The 19,638-nt window shown below is 41.8% G+C and overlaps 2 protein-coding genes across 2 annotated transcripts; both read left to right on the top strand.

Annotated features, from left to right (window-relative positions):
* The first annotated feature begins 1,072 nt into the window (after positions 1-1,072).
* LOC120659760 lies at positions 1,073-7,005 on the top strand. The gene is made up of 5 exons (XM_039937984.1): positions 1,073-1,370; positions 2,210-2,403; positions 3,389-3,707; positions 5,018-5,116; positions 6,420-7,005. The coding sequence occupies exons 1-5, from the start codon at positions 1,263-1,265 to the stop codon at positions 6,453-6,455; spliced, it is 756 nt and encodes a 251-aa protein (XP_039793918.1). The 5' UTR covers positions 1,073-1,262; the 3' UTR covers positions 6,456-7,005.
* Positions 7,006-12,085: 5,080 nt separating this feature from the next.
* LOC120659759 (histone-lysine N-methyltransferase, H3 lysine-9 specific SUVH1-like) lies at positions 12,086-18,523 on the top strand. The gene is made up of 3 exons (XM_039937983.1): positions 12,086-12,333; positions 14,054-16,669; positions 18,209-18,523. The coding sequence occupies exon 2, from the start codon at positions 14,152-14,154 to the stop codon at positions 16,618-16,620; it is 2,469 nt and encodes an 822-aa protein (XP_039793917.1). The 5' UTR covers positions 12,086-12,333; positions 14,054-14,151; the 3' UTR covers positions 16,621-16,669; positions 18,209-18,523.
* The last annotated feature ends 1,115 nt before the right edge of the window (positions 18,524-19,638 follow it).

The raw sequence follows: 19,638 nt of genomic DNA, 5'->3' as shown, positions 1-19,638 counted from the left end.
CACCTGTAGGCTAAGCACGTGTGGTTCCATTCGCACGTGCTGCTGCGTGTCTGTCTGTTGGTTATGCAAACTAGTGGCGACAAAGCACGATTAATCCCTTCCGAAACATAAACATTGAGGTTAGTCACGTAGCCGCATATTAATTCTGGCACTTAGCCTGGAAACGACCTTGGTGAGAAGTAAAAGCTCTTTTAGACCTTGTTCGGTACAAGGAATTGAAGGGGATTAGAGAAGATTAGAAGGGATTAAATCCCTAACAAAACAAAATTCCCCTCGATTCTCTTCTAAAAGGGATTAAGAAAATAAGACCTTAAGGTTCCAGGAGGAGAAGGCACACTAGAACAATAAGATGTCTTTTGGATAGAAATAAATTCAAGTACCTAGCAAATATAAAACAGCCACTATATATGGAAAACCAAAATTCCAAATATATCGGTACAAACAACATTCAATTTGGCCTACAAGATCTTTGGGAAAAAATATGAGGTGGGGAAATAACCGTAAAGAGAATTGAGAGCTCTGTTCGGCTAGTTTGTCAGCCGACCAGCAATTTTTTGAAACTAGTGTTGTCTTCAGTGTAGCATTATCATGGATTGGTCTAGTAGGTCTCTCCCTTGATCCCTGTAGTCCTATCAAATTTGTATATCTTAACCACCAAACACAAACCTAACCCCGCCATTATAAGGTTTGCACGTACCTAGAGCATATATCTTGAGGCTAAGCTAAAAAACTAAAGATTCGTGAGCAGAAATGCCCGAGTAGCACTCCATTCTTTAGTCACAAAGTTAGCTTTTCTTCTCTCTCAACACAGTTAATTGCTTGTAGTAATTCCCAAATCAAAATGCCAATTCAGTTAGGTTCAAGTCACTGACTCGTTTTATTGCTCATTCTTTTATTAATTATTTTTAAAGAAGCATGGTCGTGTTGTGGTGAAATCAAAACAGTATTTAATCATTTTTTGGTTATTTCAATTACTTTTATTATTATTTTTAAAATAAAGTAAAGACAAAGATTTTCCTAAACAAATCAGACAAGCCTCGCGGCAGCGCCCATCTCGGCCCCTTCGATTAACCGAGAAAAACCATCCGCCGGCGCCCGGAGGGCAGATTTCTCCTCCCCCGCCCCGCCCCGCCCGCGCGACGCGAATCCGCGGCGAGATTCCTCCCAGGATTCCTCCTCGCCTCCCCGCCGCCGCCCTGCGAGAGGCCACCCGACCAGGCTCCGACGCGCGCCCCCCGCCCGGGCTCGCCGGGGGGTTCGTGATGCCCTGCTGCCCGCCGCCGCTGCTCGGAGTCGGGCCGCGGCTGCGATCCTTCCTCCGCGACTACGACGCGCTCCAGTCCCTCGCCCTCGCGCTCATCTACCTCCAGGTGCGCATTCCCCTCCTCCCTCTTGTCGCCTCCGGCGGTCGGATCGGCCTGGCCCCAGCGCCCCGCTCGGCTGCCTGCCCTGTCCTTCGCGAGATCAGCCTGCTTCTCGCTCGTGTTCTCGCTGCTGCTGCGGCCGCAGCTGCTAGTATCCGCGATAGGAAACCTATTGATGGTGTCGGGTTTGAGCGTGCCGTAAATTTTCGAACCGGTGGTGGTAATTCCGCGCGGTGGGGCGTGAGTGTGGCTAACCAAAGTTTTGTCTAGTGATTTTAGTTGCAGAATGTGGTGGGAAATTGCAGTGTTGGTTGAATGCGATTCAGATGGGGTTCCCTTTAGTTTCTGGTTTAGGCGTGGAATGAGAGGAAGGGACATAGCTTGATGCTTGGGTTTTGACCTAGTATTCTTCTAGATGAAGCTTCAACGTTCAGTTTCCTTCACAGATAACTACGCTAACAGCTTAATAATTGGATTTTTTTCTCTGAATTTGGGCAGTCCCTGTTGCTGCCTTTTTTATCCTTACATTGCTAGAAACAATCAAACAAGCTAGCTTTTGTCGGATGCGACTTAGTGCATCGCTTAAACATGGTTATGTTCAATCAACTATCAAGCTGATGAAACAAATGAGAGGAATCTGGTAGGCTTACAATGTGGTGATGCTTGGCATAGGTTAGCATCCTACGTAGTTAGCTCTGCTGGTACTTAGCTTTACATTTGGTTCTCTTGATGATTATGCTATTTCAATGCTTAAAATGTTGAAATGGACCGTCATTCAGCGGATATTGAATTTAATGAAGCTGTGGTATTCGTGTTCATAAATACTTGATCAATTTTCGTTTTAGATTGGCTGTGCACTGATCGGATCACTTGGGGCATTGTTCAATGGGGTTCTTGTCATCAACCTGGTGATTGGTCTATTTGCTGTTGTTGCAATCGAGAGCAGTAGCCAGAGACTTGGCCGGACATATGCTGTCCTTCTCTTCTTCGCTGTCGTCCTTGATGTTGCTTGGTTTATACTCTTCTCACATGCTATCTGGTCCGTCTTCTGCAACCAGCATCTTTCAGTTTAGTTGCCTTGTCCTTTCATCTCTTGTAGTGTGAATCTATGCATGGAGAAAGGAATATGATATTCTGTACAATCAATATGCTTGTGACTTTGGATGGTGTTGTTCTGTGTTGGTACTCTTTTTGTATGTTTAAATGAATGGAGTACTGTGCGAAATAGCTTTTTATCCTCCCTGTTCGTTGATATATTAGATTTTCCTGAAACCATGCATTGAAACAAACAAGTAACAACCACTCTGCAAGTTTTACTGTCATTTGTTGGAGTCTAACATACTGAATTGCCATGTCAATCTGTTTCCCATGCTAGTTTCCCTGTTCTTCCTCTACACATGGTATTGAATTTTTATGGAGGCTTAGGCATACCCTTATTTCTTGAATCTTGTTAAGAGTTATGACCCTCATCTTATGCCTAATTGACTGAAAAATGTTTGAATCAATTATCTAAAGTTGATTACTTAAAAATTCCACTGGATGCTGCATTTTCAACACTGTATAAGAATTGATTTGCCAATGACTTTTCTTGCAACGAATACCTATATGGGTTTTGGTTTCTGTAATCTCATTGGTTATTACTATGAATATTAAAACTTAGAATTTAGCAGCATAAGTTATTTGGTACTCCCAAGCAAATATTACTATGCATGTAGTCGTATTTTCTGAACTTTTGCGGTAATATATTTAGGGACATTTAGATTGAACCTGTAGAACGATATGTGTAGATTCTTCTCAATGTTTGTTTTTGTAACATTTTAATTTTACAAAGTTCTGTAAAGACGTCACAATAGAGTCTAGTGGTTGTGTTTGGCACAATGTGTCAATATTCAAAGGTACTTATTTGTGACTGGGAAGAACATATGTGTCTATTTGATGAATGTACACATATTTGCTTCTGCAACAATGACTATGTTCTAGCATCATACTTTTTATTTCCTTAATTCTGTCATCTTCTTGTACAGGACTATTACTCCTGATGAGAAGTATGGTCAACTTTTTGTTTTCTCACTGAGACTAGCATTGTGGATGCAAATCATTGGGTTTTCAGTCAGGTTTTTGTCTTCATTCATATGGATCCAGATGTATAGGTTAGGGGCCTCGTCCAGCTCGCCAACATATTTTGATGCAAATCATGAAGTAAGAAATAGTTTCTTAAGCCCTAGATCTGATTCAGTTAGACGGAGCTCCATGGCAGACGATATACTGGGAGGTTCAATTTATGATCCTTCTTACTACTCGTCACTCTTCGAGGATTTCCGGAACAATCCATGCAATCATCAGGTACCTTCTAGTCTATGCTACTCCCCTCTGTTCTTTCTTCATTGGATGTTTTAGACTTACTGGGCAAAGCATAGGTGACCAAGTACCTGTGCCAATTTTTTCTATGTTGCTACCTCAATAAATCTGTCTTCTCTAGCTGCCTGCTTTTAATCTTATTCAATAAACATTGAGTCTTGAGGAATGCAGCGTACACTGGATGTGCTATAGGCACTTTAGAAAAATTCAGATCCATATCTTGTTGGAATCCTAGAAAATCAAGTCAAAATGAATGCATCCCCCTTTTCACTCCTAAACTATCATTGTATCACTATAACACAAACTGGGATTACATCTTTCCATGTGTTTGTTTGTCTGAAGTACTAACAAGATAGTTGCAGAGTATAGAGTACTATCTTTTTAATTGTTCTAGTAACTTTAACCCACTTAATTGCACAGTTTTCATTCAAGTGGCACTTCTCTTTGGTAAGACATTCGAATAATAGTTAAGAATAGAAAAATACATGTTTGAGCTGTACTTTTGGATTGCTTCTACCATTTAGAGCTTTTTAGCTATCGTGATGAGATTTGAAGTTTATGTAGCCAATTAGCCATGAGGTCTGGAACAATTAATTATATATAGTTCACAGATTTTCTAAATACAGTTGATATCTGGTAAGGTGCAAAAACTATATTGATTACTCCTCGAGTCAAATTGTTCTCCCATGGGATAGATGGGCTTCCATGTGACCACTGAAAAACTGATCAAGATTTTTTCTCTGGTGCAGAAATAATAAAAAAAGGAAAAAAAACATTCCATGGTTTATCTAAGTCACGCCATGGCATGGTTACATTTATCATTATGTTATGTGCAGTAACTGTAGATAACAAGGTTTACCTTGAATGAATCTTACCTGAGATTATCACAAAGCCAATGACATTAAATGAACTGCACAGTTTCTCATGTTATAATTCTGTATTCTCACTGCCACAAAGATTTTGGTTGCCTTTTTATAGCAAGTACAAGGGCAATACTGATTTTGAGTGTTTTCCTGTAATACATCTGCCCAGGTTGAAAGTTGTTACTTTCTGAATCCTTCAGTTGTAAATGTACTGTATGTCTGTATGCATTTTTCATGAGAGATTGAGAGTAGTTTTGTAGTCTTCTTAATCAAATTTTTTTTTAGAGAAGTCTTGTCAATCAAATTGGGCAAAAGCATTGTCTAGGGTACAATACTCTTCAAGTCATTTACCAATGCTGCAACTCTTGTCAACATTGCTACAATTGCAAGTTTGGAGTGTGTTAATTTAAAAAAAAAACTATCTGTTTGCAGGGTGATAAACAAAGTGGTAGTAATGACAGTGGTTCAACATCTGCGGGCCAATCTCCACGACTAAAATCTTTTGCTTGTAGATCTCTTCTGGCTAATGATGTAAGTGATACTGCGACAATGTCTATATATATCCCAATCATGGCCATCTAAAGTCCTTAGCAAATAGCGTCCTTAGCAAATAGCTAGGACCTTATGGAAATTTAAGCTTCAGTTGCCTCTATGAATGCACTTATGTTCTGCAAAATTTTGAACGCAATTAATCTTGAATTCTTAATAAAAGCATTGGTAGTATGATAACTTATTTGTACTAGTAACCTATGATGCTAATATGCTATTGCTATGGGTCCCTGATTCTCTGATACTCTCTTGAATTGATTTCATTAGAAGTGCTAAGTATCATGTAGTGCTTGATAAGCAGATTGCAGAAACTAATCTCTGCCTTGACATATTACAAAGCGTGGATGTAGGTGTTTTGTTTTTTCTTTTTCTTTTTTGCTCATCAACATTTGCTATTCCTTATCTCTTTCATCTTATTATTCTTTGTAAGTCTGCTTGGAAAAATAAGCAACACTCTGCAGTGAGCCGCTGCTCACTAATACAATCTGAATCATGTATTCGTGTGCTCTCTGAGTTTCAAGCCATCTTCTGTATGGTACCTGCCCATTGGCTGAGAGTTCTGATGAGATGAGAATGCACCTATTTTTCTGCTGCCTACTATGACAAAAAAAAACGTTTTTACCGCTGAGGGTGGACCAGTTGTCCATTTTGCGTCTGGAACTTTGCTCATTTTGTTTTTGCCACTACCTTTATTTGCTCCTTTCGTTTTCAGTTTCAGCACTTTTCCACCTTCAGTTTAGGTGGCATAAGAAGGCTATTTTGAACATCCAGAAGATCGGTCATTGGTTGTGAATGGCAACAATACATACTTTAGTTGGTTCTTTTGTCAGTTATGGAGGGCATGTTGGTTGTAAAGCTCGCAATGATCAAAAGTTTTGCATGCTTTTCAATCAAACACAGTAAAAACTGACAGTTAAAATAAATCAAATTTGCGCAAAATGGACGAATCTTTTGCTTAGGTGCTTAGGTTCTGGCCTGTCTCTAGATTAGTACCTAGCTCTTACATGAGCATGGGGTTACTGTTGAGAAGGGGCATAATGATGAACGGGTCCAGCTTAGTGGCAAAAGCAAATTTTCGCTAATAGGTGGCACCTTGGGCACTAAAATTTTTAGGGTGCTACTGCTATAATACTCCATAATTACCATCTTCCATTTTCAGACCTTTTCATTTGAATTACGCCATAAAACCTGACTGCACCTGATGTGTTGCCTTTACGTAGATGCACAGTTTCCTTTGCTCAGACATGTATTTTTGGAGATGGTTATGACTCCTTTTCTTTAATAGGTGGAAAGTGGACTAAGAAGACCCCTGAACTCCTAGCGCTCATGTTGAAGATGGAGCTTATTTTGGGAACCTAAGTTCTGTAGCTATCGTTCTTTTTGAAGCATAGAGATTTGTACAGCGCAAGTTCATTTCTCAGACCAGGTGATGTTCCAATGAAAAGTGATCGGCAAATACTTTAACAGTGACACACCTGTATTTCTGGGTATCCACAAGTCTTGGTGCAATTGTGGAGCACCATTTCTGTTCGGCACACTTGAGCCGGATGGTTTGGGAAAGAGCAGTTGAGTGTTGATGGTGCACATCGGTTTATGCCATGTGAGTTGTTTTACTGCTCAATATGGTCCATTTTTCAGACCTCTGTACTGGTGTTTCTCTGAACTATCAAGGAAAATGAAGCTGGTGGTTCATTAGTTGTCTAGCCACTTCGGTTCTATTCTAGCCGTAGCCCGTAGGCTGGCAGTTACTTCTTCCGTAGTATTTTGATTGTTCATAGTGTTATCTTGACAAGTTTCACATCTCTGGATCAGTAAAGGAAAAGAAATGTAAATTTCATTTGGTTCTTCAAAGAATTCTTTTCCGGGACCCATTTGAATTCTGATTGGATGCATGAATTCTGTAAGAAATGCCGCAAATTTTTCACAACGTGTTAATGGAAAACCACTTTTCCACGCAAAAAGAAAATTGATTGTTGGCTGATAGAGATAGAAGTCATAGAAACGTACTGATTTTTTTAACCAAAGCCTATCGTCTTATATCTGACTGACTTCCATTAAGCATACAAAGAAGACGGTAACAAAAAGAAAAAAAAGGTTACAAATCAAATTTGAGCAGGCCTTCTTCTCTAACTACATTAAGAATCTATCTGAATCTTGTCCTTGCAAGTGTCAGTGGCGTCATGGTCGTTGATCAATCGATTAGCGTCGTTCACTCCATACAGTGGGCGGGCGCGGGGGTGCAGTAGCGGCAGCCATCGTCTCTCTTGACGACGAGGACATGCAGAGCGCTCTCGGGGAAGATGGTCTTGCCGAGGAGCCGGAACTCGCGCTGCTTGAACGCCCAGATCTCCACGACGTCGTTCTCCTTGAAGCTGCACCGCCGGATGTAGTCCATGTACCCGCTCCCCTTGACGATGGTGCCGTGGCTGCTCGACCACCGCGACAGCAGCAGCTGCCCGCTGGCGCCGGCGGCGAGGTCCACCAGCCTCACGGGCAGCCCGCCGTGCACCATCCCCTGCCTCTTTCTCCTCTTCTTCCCCGGCTCCGCCTCGGGCTCGGGCTCGGGCTCCTGCTGCTGCGCCGCCACGGTCGCCGGGTCGTGGAGCAGGTTGGCGGCGTCGAGCTCCGCAACGGTCAGGAGCGGGCGGAGGCGGCGCAGGGCGCCGTCGGTGGGGATGCGGAACCGGTTCTGGCGCGGGTCGAGGTCGGTGCTCGTCACGCGCTTCTCGTGGATGAAGCGCACCTCGGCGGCGGCGTCCCGGAGCCCCAGCGCCGGGAGGATGTGCGCGCGCAGGCACGGCGGCGCGTCTCGGTGGGCGGGCGCCGGCAGCGGCCGCCGCAGCCTGCGCGGCGCGATGGCATTCAGGGGGGCGGCTTCTATGGGCTCCACGCCCGGCCGCCCGCGGGCTTGTACGGGACGGCGGCGGCGGAGTCGTCGTAGAGCACCATCGCGAGGCACCTCTTGCCCATCTTCTCTGCAGGAACGCCTTGTCAAGAGGCAGAGGATGGCGACGATGGCAGAGGAATTCGGATGGACGTCGCGGCGAGTTGGGATGATCGAATGTCCGAGGGATGGAGAACGTGCCGCGCCCGCGCCCTTTCTGTTTATACAGCTCGGCGGCGCCATTGGACACCGAGTCGAACTCGCAGTCCGACCCGACCTCGGCGCGTCGTGGCCGTCGGCGGAGGCAACAGCTAGCTGTGTCGCAGTAGTTCGTCTCGGAATTGAAGTGGCCGAGACATCCGTGTCCGATGCATTTTTTTTTAAAAAAAATTATAATGAAGAAACCGGAGCCCATGCCCCCATGATATATGCAGGAGACTACCACCGTGACAGGTAATGTGTGAATTGTGATAGATCTAACCTAATTTTTCAACAAAGTAGTACTTTTTTTTATCTTCACGCTATTTGCATATGCGTAACCTTTTTTTTTTGATAAATGCATATGCCGTAACTTTGTTGAATTTTGTTAATGTTGAAATGACAAGGATGTAAACAAGATTAGAAGACGAGGCAGGAGCAAGATCCATTCACGTACTACTATTCGGAGCGGGAGAGGCTATTCCCCGTTCTTGTAAGTGAACTGAAATGGTTGTAGGATCTGCGGGGGTTGGGGTGGGGGGTGCTGTTTGAAAGTTGAAATGATATGTTTTTGGAAATTGGAATAAAAACTTTGAGAATAAATGGCTAAATGTATAAATTGTGGAAACGCCCCTAATGGGCCTAGGGAGAGCTGACAGGCCCAAATCCTTAGGAAAACAGCAAATGTTAAATGGGCGGGCCTCTCGAGCCAGCCCATATCCAACTGGCCTGTCCGGACATAAATGAGATGGGCTCACTCGTATTTTGGGCGAGAAATTTCGATATTTGACACTCAATTCGCACGCCTCACGTGATTTGACACTCAATTCGCATGCTTTTTGAAATTTGACATTCCACACGCGAATTCTTTCGATTCGGGAGTTTTCAGCCTATTTTCTCAATTCTTCTCATTTGCATTTTACAAAGATCTGAAGAGACGAAATTGCCCCCATCTTATCTCTTTTCACCGTGAGATCGAATCTGCTTCTTCTCTCCCGTGTAACCACACTCGTATTTTTTTTTTTTTTTGCAAATCTGTTGGTTCGATGCTGGAAAGTTGATAGAACCCAGTTGGTGTTTGGTTCAACATTTGGTAACGTAATTGGATTACGGAGGGGAACCGATACCGTTACATGTTTGGTTTGACTTGGTCAGTAATCATTTATCGTGTAATCAGATACCAATCTGTACAACTCCAATCCTACCTATGCATCACTGCTATCGCTTTTATGGTATCGAACCTGCTACTCGAACACCTCTACTTGGATTCCCCTGTCTTTCTCCTACAAGCAAGCAGCTCCGCGCTTCCGCCCTCTAATCGCTTCCTGTGGAGGAGCTATTCCAGCGGCAGGCGCTCTGCCTCTCTCTAGCAAGAAGGAATATTGCTGAAGCCACCGTCTGTAAAGTTGTTGGAGAAGACTGACGGTTCCCTAACTTGTTTGTTGGATATATGTTTTGTAGATATGTGACCTTTTGCTCGTCAGAATATAGCTTATTAGTACTGTATGAAATGCTATTTTCTCATCTTATCCGCTAATGTTTTATGTTCTGTGTACCTGTGTAAGATTTGGATCAATAGCCAATTTGAAAAAATTGGCATAATATGATAAAGATTAGAGGAGAGTATAATTTTATCGGTATAACATGTTTTATGGAGCTAAATATAGAATTATTAGAAGGATGATCATCTAATTTTATTATTTCATCTATTATATTAAAAAGAAAAGATAGAAGTATTAAAAAGAGAAAAGGAGGTAAAGAAATAAAAAACATTATTACTAGATGATTTTTACACCTGCAGTTCACCCCTAGTAGGGCTACCCGAAGAGCTTAGACTTCGGGTAAATTCCTTGTATGACCCTGAAAGAAATGACAATCCCTTCCGTGGTCCTAAAAAACTCACTTCCTTCTTTAGCCTCATTTTTTTTTATCTTCTATCCCTTCTTTGGCTCTATCATCAAGTCTGTCAGTTAACTTGCATGAACAATAACTTGTGGTTTTTTACCCTTTTTTTCTTGACTAAAACAACCACCATAATTTATAAAACTTGTTACAGTGATACAACTGATGAAGACGAATCCATTTTGCAAAAAAAGAAGACATATATAGCATTTACAATCAAAACTAAAATTCATCAAATTAGGCTACTTTTAATATTTATGATTTTTATAGCACAAAACCAATGTTGTAAATAGCGGGCTATGAAGTTTAGTGGCAGCCTTCTCTAAAAGTTTTTGAAAGTTATAGCGGGCTATAACGAAAACTAAATCATTTAGCAGGATGATAAAATAATCAATAATCACATGTAAAATTATAACCATTATTGATCTAACAATAAAAAAATAAACACTAACATGTCTCTTAAGTGCCCAACGGTGCCTATGCTATGTTGTCTAGTTTCCATGCTACGTTCATTTAGATATCAATACTTTTGACTACATCTTTGAGCAAACAACACCACTAAAATCTACTAGCAACTTAGACATTTAGTACTGGTACATCTCGCAAAAGCCACTTTAGTGGACATCTTAATCTCATAAAACCCCTTTAGCATATGTAGCGGATAAATGCTGCATAGCGTAGCAGTAGATCTCCTAAAAAACTAATAGCGGGCTCTTTTCAACATTGCACAACACTATTGTCCGAAAATTTATAAAAAAATACCCAATAGTTCTAAGATAATATGTGTTAATTTATAAAATTATTTTGTATCATATGTAACTTAGATAATTTTGAAGTTCTTTAATAAAAACAAATTTAATCTTTTCGTTCAAAGAACAAATGTTTAACAGAACTCCAAAATTCTCTTAGTAAATCTCATCTTATTAGATTTCTTAATTTTTAAATAATGGTTTTGTGTCATAAAAAATCAGATAGTCTTAAAAAATAGCCTAATTTGACGAATTATAATTTTAAGCTCCTAAATGCTAAATATGTTTTCTTTATAAAATGGATTCTTCTCCATCCTTTGTATAACTATAATTTTTTAATGAATTTTGAAGTTGATTTTGAGGTCATTTTAAGAAAAGAGGTGTGAAGGACTATAAATTACTGTTCAGGCGAGTTAAGTCACAGACTTGACGGTTGGGCCAAAGAAGAGATAGAAGATAAAAACAGAGCTAAAAAAGGGAGTTTGAACTTTTCGAAACCACAAAAGAGACTGCTATTTCTTTTAGAGCCATACAAGAAATTTACCCAAGACTTACTACACTATGAATCAAGCGAAGTTTAAATCTAACCTGGAGCTCGCGAGCTCTAACTATTCAAAATCGGGCTATCTGATGAAGCTCGAGTATCTCTGTTTGCATGGTACGTACATGCATCCTACTACCTGTGCTAAATTTCTAATCATTCAATGTTAACATAATATAGTTGGATGCTAGAGCTTTCCGTTAGCTAGCAAGCTGCTATATCGCACAAGCTAAAATAGGTATAAAATAATAAAGCTAAATGCCTAGATATCTTCTCTTTTTAGCTTTTCTTTTCAGTTATATTTCCATTCGTTTATCAAAATAAATCTATATCTTATGTGTGAGTCTGCTCATTTATCTATAATTCTACTCCCTTCGTTCCAAATTATAAGTCATCCCAAGAATCTTAGAGATTCAAAATTTTTCAAATTTGATCAAATTTATATAACAAGATAATAACAATTACGATACCAATTAAGTATACTAGATTATTTGTTAGTTATATTTTCATAGTATATCTATTTGATGTCGTAAATCTTTGTATCTCTCTATAATTTTAGTCAAACTTTGAGATGATTTAACTCTCCAAAATTTTTTAAATGACTTAATTAGGAACGGAGGGAGTGCTAACCTATCGTGGTGAATATGTCAGTTGACCTCGGCTCGGGAAGTCGGGATGCTCCAGCTTGGCAGGCTCGCTCGAGCTCGGCTCATTCACAGCCTCCCGCTCAGGTAGGAGGCTCACGGCTCACAGGGCCTCAAGGTTCATCTCCTCCCTCTCCCTCTGTTTCTCGAACCTTTCCCTTCTCTCGGATCGGATTCTCTCCTCCCTTGCTCTTCCTTCCCTGGCGGCGACGACTGGGCGAGCAGCGGCGCCATTTGTCTCGTCTTCGCCCAGCCCTTTGCCGGCGATGAGCATCCACCAGGTATGCCCGCCCCTTCTCTTTCCTTGTGCTTTGCGAGACGGAGCACTCCAAACCCTAACAAAAACTATTTGTATTCGGATCTGAATCCAGCTACGATATATTACCTACTAACTTCGATTTCGTTTCCAAAAATTATCGGGTGTACATCCTATACTGGGTCCGCCCCTGTCTCCAGTACCAACTACAGCCCAACCCCTGTTAGGTGCTGATTAGAAGGGAAGGGAATTTGGGTACGAGCATGGATCGGATGTTCTTCCATTCCTGAACCTTTGTTGTAGGGCTCAAGCAGGAGGCACTGGCAGTTTGTGGTGACCAGGCCATATGTGTCCGCACAGATCAGTCAAATTCTTGTGAGGATTAGGCGCTCGGCATCCAACTGCTATATTTCTGCGAAGACCTGAGCTACAGTTGGCTCAATTCTTGCTAGTGCTAGCATGATATAGTGGTGTGCAAAATGCATGTGCTAGGGCCTCTTTGGTTCTATATGTGGCGCGAAGTTTTTAAACAAAAAGAAACGTTGCCAGGCGAAGGCGGAAACTAAGAAACCTTTAGCCTGTAGTGCTAGAGGGAAAAACCTTTTTGGTATCTACATAAAGTTGCACAAACTTGTCAGTATGCACCTGTTATTACACCAGGAAATAATCGTGTACCTCATTTAGTTGTCTAACATTGTTTTTATTTATGCTCCTATTGGATGCACCTGGATTCATAGCCACCCGTTATTGCATAATGCTGGATGCATAATGCTTCCCACTGGCCCCGTATGGCATATTAAGAATACTGCAGAGCATTGTGGAACCATTGCATGCCAAATATAGAGGCAGCAAAACTTATCACCTACTCACTCCTTTTTGCAAATTTAATAAAACTAGCTGCCACCCCTCTGTTACTACTGACTACTTAGCGCCTTTCACCTTTGTCTATTGTCTCAATCAATCTTCACTCTTTCCTTATATTGCTGCCTATTGCAGTTTGTTATTCTTGTTTCATATACTGCTACAAAAAATGGGAAATTATTATAACCTTGGATCTGGGCTTATACAAAATTTAAACAATAAACTTATATGTAGGTTCTAGTAAAAAACTCGTTTTAAAATTGTAATAATTAGAACCTATCTCAGCTCATACTTGGTAGTTTCGTTGCTATAAATTAGGAAATATATATATATTTATTAATGATATTGAAGTACTTTTTGTGATATTATACCTGTGCCAGTTTCAGTTTACATGCAAATAGATCAACTGACTGAGGTAATTTGACAAATGCATGCACAAAGCAACATTCAATTTGTTATAATGGAAGGAGTAGTTACTTAGTGCCAAGGTGCATGCAGCAGCATTTTTATTCTGGTCTTCCCTACTTTCTTATGGAAATCCATGTTCCGTGAAACTCTTGGTTCTTGAAGCTGACTCATCTGGCAACCATATATTGTGGCATTTGTATACCTTCTTGCTTTAGATAGTCTTTCAGTGATGTGATTTTAAGTTGGTGCTTACAATTGAAATTGCATCTTTAACTCGCTTATGCTATTGGTGTTTCTATGTCCTCCTACTTAGTAAGCTAGAAACCTGTAAAATAGTTGGTTTAGTGTTCCTAATCTGATATTTCTTCTTGGGCAGTATAAGATTTTTCTCTTCCAAAAATGATGCATTGAACAATAAATTCTTGTTCATTTTATACCACAGTACTGACAGATCTTCCCCCTTCCCCTTTTGTCAGATTTCTCCAAAGCATGAGCTGTGAATTAGTGTTACAGGAAGTTACAAAGGAAATAGTGACATAAAACTTGTTGTCAAAAGGTCAATTGGTGCCTTGAAATGGCTCAGCACACAGCTTCAGTTCCATTGGGTGACACAGCAGTTGTTGATGCCAAACCCTTGCGTACATTGACTCCCATGTTCCCTGCACCACTAGGGCTCCACACATTCACTCCTCAAAACTCACCTTCATTTATCTGTGTGACCCCATTTGGACCATATGCTGGAGGCACTGAATTGGGCACAGCTGCTGTTCCATCAATGTTTGCAGCACCAACACCTGCCGCAGAACCCAGCCAGACACAACTGCATATGGCTAATATGAATGGAGCTGCCCAAGTTAATGGTAATGCAGTCAACAGTTTGGTTACTCCTTTGCAAACTCCTCTGTCAGCTGGCGTGCAGGAATCTGGTAAGAGGAAGAGGGGCAGGCCAAAGCGTGTCCCAGATGCTACTGTTTCTTCGGCTCCTCTGGCTCCTACAGTTCCTCCAGTTACTTCATTGCCTTTGGTTCCTTCAGTTCCTTCAGCTCCTAAGGAAGGTGATAATATTGTTTCTGTGATGCCTTCTCCAGCCACCCCACAGGAATCTGGCAAAAGGAAGAGGGGACGGCCCAAACGTGTACAAGACGTTCCTGTACTGGGCCCTCCAGCTTCTCAAGCAGACAGTACACCTGTTCTTCAGACACTTCCTGGGCCCACTGTACATGAATCTGGTACGAGGAAAAGAGGACGACCCAAACGTTTGCAGGATAGTTCAGATATTTCAACTCCAATTCACTCAAAGGATAGTGAGCCCCCTCCCCAGCTACCTTCTGCAGCCACCTCACCTGAAAGTGGTAAGAGGAAGAGGGGACGTCCAAAGCGCATACTTGATGGTTCAGTGACTTCATCAAGTCATTCAGGTTATTCAATAGATGATGAAGCTGTTGACACAGCAAAACGTGGACGACCTAGGAAAATCGACACCAATCTGTTGCAGCTTCTATCTTTGTCTTCAAACGATCCTAGGGAATCTGCAGATAATGTACTAATGATGTTTGACGCACTGCGGCGGAGACTTGTGCAGCTGGATGATGTGAAACAAGTTGTAAAGCAGCAGCATAACTTGAAGGCTGGGAGCATCATGACTAATGCTGAACTTCGTGTCAACAAGAACAAGAGGATTGGAGAGATTCCAGGTGTTGAGGTTGGTGATATGTTCTACTTTAGAATTGAGATGTGCCTAGTGGGTCTGAATAGTCAGAGCATGGCAGGGATAGATTACATGTCAGCCAAGTTCGGTAATGAGGAGGGCCCTGTGGCTATTAGTGTTGTGTCAGCTGGTGTGTATGATAACACTGAAGACGATCCAGATGTTCTAGTTTACACTGGACAGGGCATGTCTGGCAAGGATGATCAAAAACTCGAGAGGGGTAATCTTGCACTGGAGAGGAGTTTGCATAGAGGTAATCCGATTAGAGTCATTCGTAGTGTAAAAGATTTGACTTGTCCAACTGGCAAGATATACATATATGACGGTCTTTACAAGATCAAAGAAGCCTGGATGGAGAAAGGGAAATCTGGTTTCAATGTGTTTAAACACAAGTTACTCAGAGAACCTGGCCAACCTGATGGCATTGCAGTGTGGAAAAAGACTGAAAAGTGGAGGGAAAATCCATCTTCTAGAGACCATGTTATATTGCTTGACATATCATATGGTGTGGAAAATAAGCCTATTTCCCTTGTAAATGAGGTTGATGATGAGAAGGGTCCTACCCACTTCACCTATACCACTAAATTGACCTATGGGAATCCAAACTCCATGAGAAAAACACAAGGCTGCAAATGTGCAAGTGTATGCCTCCCTGGTGATAACAACTGCTCTTGTATGCATCGAAATGCTGGTGACCTTCCTTACAGTGCTTCAGGCATACTTGTTAGCCGCATGCCTATGTTATATGAGTGTAATGATTCCTGCACTTGTTCACAAAATTGCCGGAACCGAGTAGTACAGAAAGGCACCCAGATCCGTTTTGAAGTGTTTAAGACAGGAGATCGTGGTTGGGGCCTCCGTAGTTGGGATCCAATTCGAGCAGGCACATTTATCTGTGAATATGCAGGTGAAATCATTGACAGAAATACTGTGAATGGTGAAGATGACTACATCTTTGAGACCCCTCCTTCAGAGCAGAAATTAAGATGGAATTATGCACCAGAATTGCTGGGCGAACCTAGTCTTTCTGACTCAAATGAGACACCCAAGCAACTACCAATCATCATCAGTGCAAAACGAACAGGGAATGTGGCTCGCTTTCTGAACCACAGTTGCTCGCCTAATATTTTTTGGCAACCAGTTTTTTATGATCATGGTGATGAGGGATATCCACATATTGCATTTTTTGCAATTAAGCATATTCCCCCAATGACAGAGCTTACATATGATTATGGCCAGAGCCAAGGTAATATTCGACAGGGATCCAACTCTGGTTGTCGGAAGTCTAAGAGTTGCTTTTGTTGGTCCCGTAAGTGCAGAGGTTCCTTTGGCTAAACAATCAACCCTTAATGAAAGTATTGGATCCAAATTCTGCAGTTACAAGGTTGGCAATTTCTATTTCCTTCATCTGCATTACTTTCCGAAAATATGTCTGATTTCCTGCTGTGTGACTTCTGACTTCAGAGTTCATTGCTAGTAAACTTTGCCACCTTTTCATTATGGTGTGGGTGTGATGGATATGATACATTCTAATTGGGAGATAATATTTAATGCCTTTGGATAAATTGGGATTCGGTACTGGCTACTGCATGGTCTTGACACTCTTCTAGGAAATTGAAACTCTTGAGACGTCGGAGTTTGTTGCTTTTTTTTTCTTTCTAATGTTCCCTATGTGTTTTCATTTCTGAAATGCGATTTGACCTGTGTGGTCATATTCATGGGCTGATAGGCAAACTCTAGGAGTTGGAAGAATATAGATACTTATAATATTAAATTTTTAATATATAAACTTGAAACACAGAATAATTCTCTGTTTAGCACTACTATCATGCACCAAGATCTCCAGCAAATGTAGCCAATTAACACAAGTTCTTAATTGGCCTTTTTGCAAAGATTTGTGAACTGCTGGCTTGATGATTTATGATATTTGTATCTGTAGTTATAGAAAATAAACAACAACAACATAGCCTTTTTTCCCAAGCAAGTTGGGGTAGGCTAGAGATGAAACCCGAAAGAAATAAGTTCAAGGTTCAGGCACATTAATAGCTAGTCTCCAAGCGCTCCTATCCAAAGCTATCTCTTTAGAGATGTTCCAATCTTTAAGGTCTCTCTTAACCGACTCAGCCCACGTCAGTTTAGGTCTACCTCTACCCCTCTTTACATTATCGACTAGCTCAAGGACCCCATTACGCACCGGCGCCTCAGGAGGCCTTCGTTGGACATGTCCAAACCATCTCAGCCGATGCTGAGTAAGTTTCTCCTCAATTGGTGCCACCCCGACCCTATCCCGAATAACTTCGTTCCGGACTCTATCCCTCCTTGTGTGCCCGCAAAACCACCGCAACATCCGCATCTCTGCTACACTCAGTTGCTGCACATGTCGCCTTTTTGTAGGCCAACATTCAGCACCGTATAACATCGCCGGACGAATTGCTGTCCTATAGAATTTGCCTTTTAGCTTTTGTGGCACCCTCTTGTCACAAAGGATGCCAGAAGCTTGCCGCCATTTCAACCAGCCAGCTGAAACAAATATGTAGATTGTATATTTTTTTTAAAAAGGGCTGGTTTACTTGTAACTGGCAGAGAAACCAGAAGTAAATACCCGATCCAATGCATAAACTGTTCTTTTGTAGCATCGTTTATAAATAATATGACTGAAGGTGCATCATATGTGATGTAGTGTTGTTTTGTACTCACTCATACTCACTGATGGACTATCTTCATGACCTTTCTTAAATTCTGCCCTTATAAGAGCATTTTATTAGTGACCTTATTTGCCAAACGTGTCTTTTTATTTTATTGAAATAGGATCAACACAATTAGAGCTGTATAGGTTCTTTCACATACACCTTTGCATATCTGCTGGTCAACAAATTTTTCTCGGAGTTCCATTTCAGATGAACTGAATTGTTGTTACCTGCAGAAACAGGTCCTCGTCATGGTGTGTTGGAAGGAGCAGAGGCTTCCTAGGTGTTCCTTGGATGATGGAATAAGTCTGCCCCTCTTCGTGTTAGAATGCAAAAATGGGGTGACTATTTCACAAAGCAGTGTCACTGTATTAGATTCTCGTGTTAAGTGTTAACTAGTTTTTAGGCATCATCTAAGGAGGGAAAATGAGTCTTATGCTCTTTGTAGTGTACTAGTAGTGATCTGCACCCCTGTTATGACCAACCTGTTGCAGTTTAGTGATTGCAGAATGCTTTTTTTTAAAAAAAGTATTGTTTTTCTTGATTCTAAATTCTTTTCCCCATCTTCTATGTTGAATGGTTGGTTCGAAGCCTTACTCTGATTTTTTTTAAGGATGGATTAGCTTGATAGTGAAGTCCTACTTGAGTGCGTATTTGCATTCACTACAAAGCCACCCAAAATGTTTAGGATATAGGATGTTAGGGTTCGTTTGTAGCCGATAGCTCCATTTCAACCCGAAGGACATGGTCTTGTAGGCGTATGCCCCGTAAGGGGTGATGAAGGCCGTCTTGATTTGGTCTTATTTTTTTTGGGCGATCTGATGATACCCTGAGTAGCAGTCGAGGAAGGATAACATGACACATCCTGCTGTCGAGTCGATTACTTGATCAATATGTGGTAGCCCGAAAGGATCCTTCGGACAATGCTTGTTTAGATCAGTGTAGTCGACGCACATCCTCCACTCGTTGTTCTTGGTTGGCCAACCAATCAGGGTGGTAGACTTCCTTGATGAACCCAGCTGCGAGTAGTTTTGCCAGCTCTTTCTTGATGGCTTCTCACTTGTCCGGTGAGAACCGCCGTAACCGTTGCTTTTTTGGTGTTGCTTTAGGGTCGACCTTCAAGGCGTGCTCGATCAACTCCTTGGGCACCCTTGGCATATCCGCTGGTTTCCACGCGAATACGTCTCGGTTGGCCCTAAGGAAGTTGACGAGCTCGAGTTCCTATTTGTCACCCAGTCCTGCTCCGATGATGGCTGTTTTGGAGTCGTCTCCCTCTTGTAGCTGGATAGTCTTAGTGCCCACACTGTTGGTTGGTTTAACCGATGATTTGCTTGGCTTCTTGGAAGGCATGGACTCCTTGAGTGAGAATTCTTTAGCAGCGGCAAGTATTTCGCTGACAGAGCTAGGAATCCGGATAGTAGAAGCATGATCTATTGCTTCCTTGTCGCACTCAAAGGATTTGAGGAGGTCTCCCCGTAGTGAAAGGACTCCTGTGTTGCCTGGCATCTTGAGGAGCATGTAGACATAGTGTGGCACTGCCATGAACTTGGCAAGTGCAGGTCTTCCCAAGATAGCATGATAAGAGGACTCGAAGTTAGCTACTTCGAATTTGATGTACTCTGTCCGGAAGTTCTGTTCTGTACCAAATGTGATTGTGAGGGTAACC

The sequence above is a fragment of the Panicum virgatum genome, chromosome 2N (genome assembly GCF_016808335.1).
Source record: "Panicum virgatum strain AP13 chromosome 2N, P.virgatum_v5, whole genome shotgun sequence".
Taxonomy (NCBI): domain Eukaryota; kingdom Viridiplantae; phylum Streptophyta; class Magnoliopsida; order Poales; family Poaceae; genus Panicum; species Panicum virgatum.
Note: the sequence above shows the minus strand (reverse complement) of the source record. Positions and strands in the feature narration are given on the sequence as shown.